Source organism: Penaeus vannamei, unplaced genomic scaffold, assembly GCF_042767895.1.
Source record: "Penaeus vannamei isolate JL-2024 unplaced genomic scaffold, ASM4276789v1 unanchor3590, whole genome shotgun sequence".
NCBI classification, from domain to species: Eukaryota; Metazoa; Arthropoda; class Malacostraca; order Decapoda; family Penaeidae; genus Penaeus; species Penaeus vannamei.
In genome coordinates, this window is record NW_027216572.1 from 5,001 (window position 1) to 10,059 (window position 5,059).

General features: G+C 42.4%; 2 protein-coding genes across 2 annotated transcripts; both read left to right on the forward strand.

The window, feature by feature from the left end:
* Window positions 1–1,106: 1,106 nt before the first annotated feature.
* Window positions 1,107–2,361, forward strand: LOC113800994 (triosephosphate isomerase-like). The gene is made up of 4 exons (XM_070120189.1): window positions 1,107–1,297; window positions 1,412–1,503; window positions 1,620–1,781; window positions 1,912–2,361. The coding sequence occupies exons 1-4, from the start codon at window positions 1,183–1,185 to the stop codon at window positions 2,344–2,346; spliced, it is 804 nt and encodes a 267-aa protein (XP_069976290.1). The 5' UTR covers window positions 1,107–1,182; the 3' UTR covers window positions 2,347–2,361.
* Window positions 2,362–2,754: 393 nt separating this feature from the next.
* LOC138861256 (triosephosphate isomerase-like) lies at window positions 2,755–4,676 on the forward strand. The gene is made up of 3 exons (XM_070120190.1): window positions 2,755–2,789; window positions 3,807–3,924; window positions 4,056–4,676. The coding sequence occupies exons 1-3, from the start codon at window positions 2,755–2,757 to the stop codon at window positions 4,488–4,490; spliced, it is 588 nt and encodes a 195-aa protein (XP_069976291.1). The 3' UTR covers window positions 4,491–4,676.
* Window positions 4,677–5,059: the final 383 nt, after the last annotated feature.

Sequence of the window (5,059 nt, forward strand, 5' to 3'; positions counted from 1 at the left end):
CCTCTCTCTCCCTCTCGCTTTTATCCTCTTTCTATCCCCCCCTTCTCTCTCCCTCTTTCTCTTTCTCTCATTCGCTGACTCTCTCATCCTCTCTCTGTCTCTCTCTCTCTCTCTCTCTGGTTATCTCTAACCCATTCAAAAAATAAATAAACCACAAAAGCGGAAAATTATGTTTTGCCTTTCACTTCTTTGGAATCTTTGAATCCCCAAAACGTGACTCACAGACACCGAACTTGACAACAAAGGTATCGTTAAAATTCTTAATAAAACAAAAGTCTTCATCAACCTATCCTTTTCTGGGTATTAGCACAGACCTCATGGTACGAAATCGTGTAAAGATGCATACATGGTGCATAGTCGAGGTGAAAGGTAAAAAAGATATAAATAGAATATATATATATATATATATATATATATATATATATATATATATATATACATACATAGATAAATACATGTATATACACATACACACATAAATATATCCTAATATACATACATACATATGTATATGTGGAAGGTATGAATGAGAACGAATATCTTCACAATACAAGAGATATTCATTCTCATTCATACCTTTCCACATTTGTCAACATGAATACGGTTCATATGTTTTATATATGTGTGTATATATGTGTGTGCGTGTATCTGTGTTTATACTGATTCCTGCCTAATACTGAAAAAGCTTATGTCTTTGAGCGTGCATGTATCTAACAAATAAAGAATGCTCATCATGGCGGAAGACCCGATCTTCGGTCTCAAAACACCAGTCCTAAGACCCGCCCCTGAAGACGCCCCTGCACGCCTGATCTATGAGAGAAAAAGTATTCGACAAATATCTCCCATTTGTCTTTCTTACTTTGAATTCCTCATTCTTTATAGTGTTACAGGAATGAAATGCGTGGGAGTGGGCCTATATGTTTCATACCTTTATGAACGAATAACGTTATTGAGGAGCAAACGACATGATTTCATCTTTCGGAGGCGGAGCGATTCCGCCAGCGGAGGAAAGGCGAGGAGTGACGTCATACGAAAGGGTTCCTCCGAGATCTGCTTCCGGTGAAAAATCGTATAAAATGAGTCGTTGTCGTTGAGATCGTCAGAAGTTGCTTGTCACTGCTGAGGACAAGAGCCAAAGAAGACTACGGTGTTTACGTCGTAAAAAATAGAGAAAAGGAGAAAATGTCGGGCCAAAGGAAGTTCTTCGTGATCGGGAACTGGAAGATGAACGTGGACAAAGCCCGGATCGACCACATTGCCAAGTTCATGTCGGCGGCCTCGTTGGACCCCAACACAGGTCAGTTTCGTTTGTCTTTTATCAAAACTACTATCCAGCTGGTAATTACATGCCTGTTAAGCAATATATAGAATTGGTGAACGTAATTTTTAAAAATCTGCTTGTCCCAAACAGAGGCCGTGGTTGGCTGCCCTTCCTGCTACCTGTCCTACGCCCGCCAGAGACTCCCTGACGAGATCGGTGTCGCCGCTCAGAACAGTTACAAGGTAAGATGGAGTACCCGTCAACATGATGGTAATATTTGGTAATATAATACATTCCGTGAGCGCCATTGTCAGGTTACATCTAAAATCGAAACTAAATTCCTGTGTCTTGACAATAGGTTGCCCACGGTAACTTCAGCGGCGAGATTTCTCCCGCCATGATCCTGGACTCGGGCTGCGAGTGGGTCATCCTGGGTCACCCTGAGCGAAGGACCATCTTCAAGGAACCCGACCAACTCATCGCCGAGAAGGTCGCGCACGCGCAGCAGACTGGCATCAAGGTCAGCCTTTTCTTCATTGCTTTTTATTCTAAGAGGAGAATGTTTTAAAGGACTCGAGTGGGATAGACATGGAAATTTATTTTTCTAGATATGCATGAATTATTTAATTGATCTTAATGTACAATTGCAGATAATCGCGTGTCTGTGCGAGACGTCGGAGGACCGCGAGGAGGGTCGCACGGACGACGTCCTGTTCGGCCAGATGAAGTCCCTCGCCGCCAGCATCAGCGACTGGTCGCGTGTGGTGATCGCCTTCGAGGCTCTGTGGGCCAGCAATACCGGCGTCCTGGCCACAGCTGCGCAGGTACAGGAGGCCTTGGCCAAGCTGCGACACTGGCTGCGCGCCAACGTCAGCGACAAGGTGGCCAACAGCACCAGAATCCTGTACGCAGGTTCCGTTTCGTCGAGCAACTGTCGAGAGCTGGCTCAGCTGGAGGACCTGGACGGCTTCCTGGTGGGGAGCGCGGCCCTCAGACCCGACATCGTCGACATCATCAACGCCCGACGACCCGACGTGTCCAGCCTCATTGCGCACTTCGACCGACCCGACGGCCGACGCGGCTGACGCGGGCGGCAGTGCGCTCCTTTTTGGCCGCTGGGTTTTGTACAGATATTTATGGACGAATGTAAATATGGGCGTTTTCATCCTATGTATTTCTCATGTATGTTTTGTTATTCCCCCTTATAACCGGCGAAGACTTTTTACTTTACTATAATGCTCTCTTTTTCAAATAAATTATTTTGAGATGTACACGGTCCTTTCATATTTTCTAAAATCTGTATCAGAGCCCTTATATATGAATATGCATATGTATATTTATATATGTATGTATGCATACACATGTATATATATGCATATATATATATATATATATATATATATATATATATATATATATATATATATATATGTAAAGTAACACAACGCCCCGTGCTTTCCTTCCACGCGGCCAATCCCGCCCTAATCCGCTCTATGGTCAAAGGAAACCACACGCGGACAGGAGCTACGTAAGGATTGTTTTCCCCATTCACTCACGTGTTCTTAGGACCCTTGTTGAGCAGTCTTATCATGGCGTGGTGCTTGTGACGTTATACGATACTACTACTCTGAGAGAAAATGTTCTTCATTATCATCCTTAATGTGCACAGACAAGCGCAAACATACAGACACAAACGCACCCACCCACAAACACATATAAATACATGTGTATATATAAATGAATGTACATGTATACACACATATATATGTGTGTGTGTATTGTTAAACAAGAACGGGCAAATGTCTACATTACTATTATTGCGGTCATTATGACTGTTATCACCATTACTATAAACAATACTGTTATTAATATAGTTTTTGTTTCATCCTCATTATTATCATTATCATTAGCGTAATACTATTGTAAAATGACGAATTTTTAATTTACCAAATTCTCATACTCTCAGTTTTTGTACCATTGTCGTATTAGTGAGTTTTTTTTTCAGAAACCATATTTATTTAAATGTAGGCCTATTCTAACTGCATTTACTGTAACGTTAATTTTGGGTCGCGTGACTTAAAACGGTCGTTTAAAGCTCGTGGGTCGGGAATGAATTTATTTCTGTTGATCATGTGCCAAATTTTATTCTATTTTATCATTATTTTTTATTATTGTTTTATTTATCATTATTATTATTTTATTCTTTATTTGATTTCTTGGCTATCAACCAGCGGCATGTGGCCAAGGTTATTAAGCCAATGGATCCTATCAAATTTTAACGGTCACAGAAACGTTTAAAACCATGAATTATCACATCCTTTACGTAATGACTCATTCTTGTAAATCATCCGGCTGTTTTATTTGTCAAAACTTCGCAGTTATAAAGACAAAAGAAGATAAATTATCAAATAAAGTAGATCTATCATGATTTCCGGAATTCACGTGCAGGTGCCTACTTGTAAATCCTCCATAAAAGGGTATATACAGACCAACTAAGGAACTTTTATCCTTCAAAATATCAAGATATAAACACATCGCCAAAAAGATCAGTAATTAAAAACAATAGGCCTATCCTGGGTCACCCTGAGCGAAGGACCATCTTCAAGGAGTCAGACCAACTCATCGCCGAGAAGGTCGCGCACGCGCAGCAGACTGGCATCAAGGTCAGCCTTTTCTTCATTGCTTTTTATTCTAAGAGGAGAATGTTTTAAAAGGACTCGAATGGGATAGACATGGAAATTTGTTTTTCTAGATATGCATGAATTATTTAATTGATCTTAATGTGCAATTGCAGATAATCGCGTGTCTGTGCGAGACGTCGGAGGACCGCGAGGAGGGTCGCACGGACGACGTCCTGTTCGGCCAGATGAAGTCCCTCGCCGCCAGCATCAGCGACTGGTCGCGTGTGGTGATCGCCTTCGAGGCTCTGTGGGCCAGCAATACCGGCGTCCTGGCCACAGCTGCGCAGGTACAGGAGGCCTTGGCCAAGCTGCGAGACTGGCTGCGCGCCAACGTCAGCGACAAGGTGGCCAACAGCACCAGAATCCTGTACGCAGGTTCCGTTTCGTCGAGCAACTGTCGAGAGCTGGCTCAGCTGGAGGACCTGGACGGCTTCCTGGTGGGGAGCGCGGCCCTCAGACCCGACATCGTCGACATCATCAACGCCCGACGACCCGACGTGTCCAGCCTCATTGCGCACTTCGACCGACCCGACGGCCGACGCGGCTGACGCGGGCGGCAGTGCGCTCCTTTTTGCCCGCTGGGTTTTGTACAGATATTTATGGACGAATGTAAATATGGGCGTTATCATCCTATGTATTTCTCATGTATGTTTTGTTATTCCCCCTTTTAACCGGCGAGGACTTTTTACTTTACTGTAATGCTCTCTTTTTCAAATAAAGTATTTTGAGATATACACGGTCCTTTCATATTTTCTAAAACCTGTATCAGAGCCCTTATATATGAATATGCATATGTATATTTATATATGTATGTATGCATACACATGTATATATATGCATATATATATATATATATATATATATATATATATATATATATATATATATATATATATATATATATATATATATATATAAACAAACACAACGCCCCGTGCTTTCCTTCCAAGCGGCCAATCCCGCCCTAATCCGCTCTATGGTCAAAGGAAACCACACGCGGACAGGAGCTACGTAAGGATTGTTTTCCCCATTCACTCACGTGTTCTTAGGACCCTTGTTGAGCAGTCTTATCATGGCGTGGTGCTTGTGACGTTATACGATACTACTACTCTGAGAG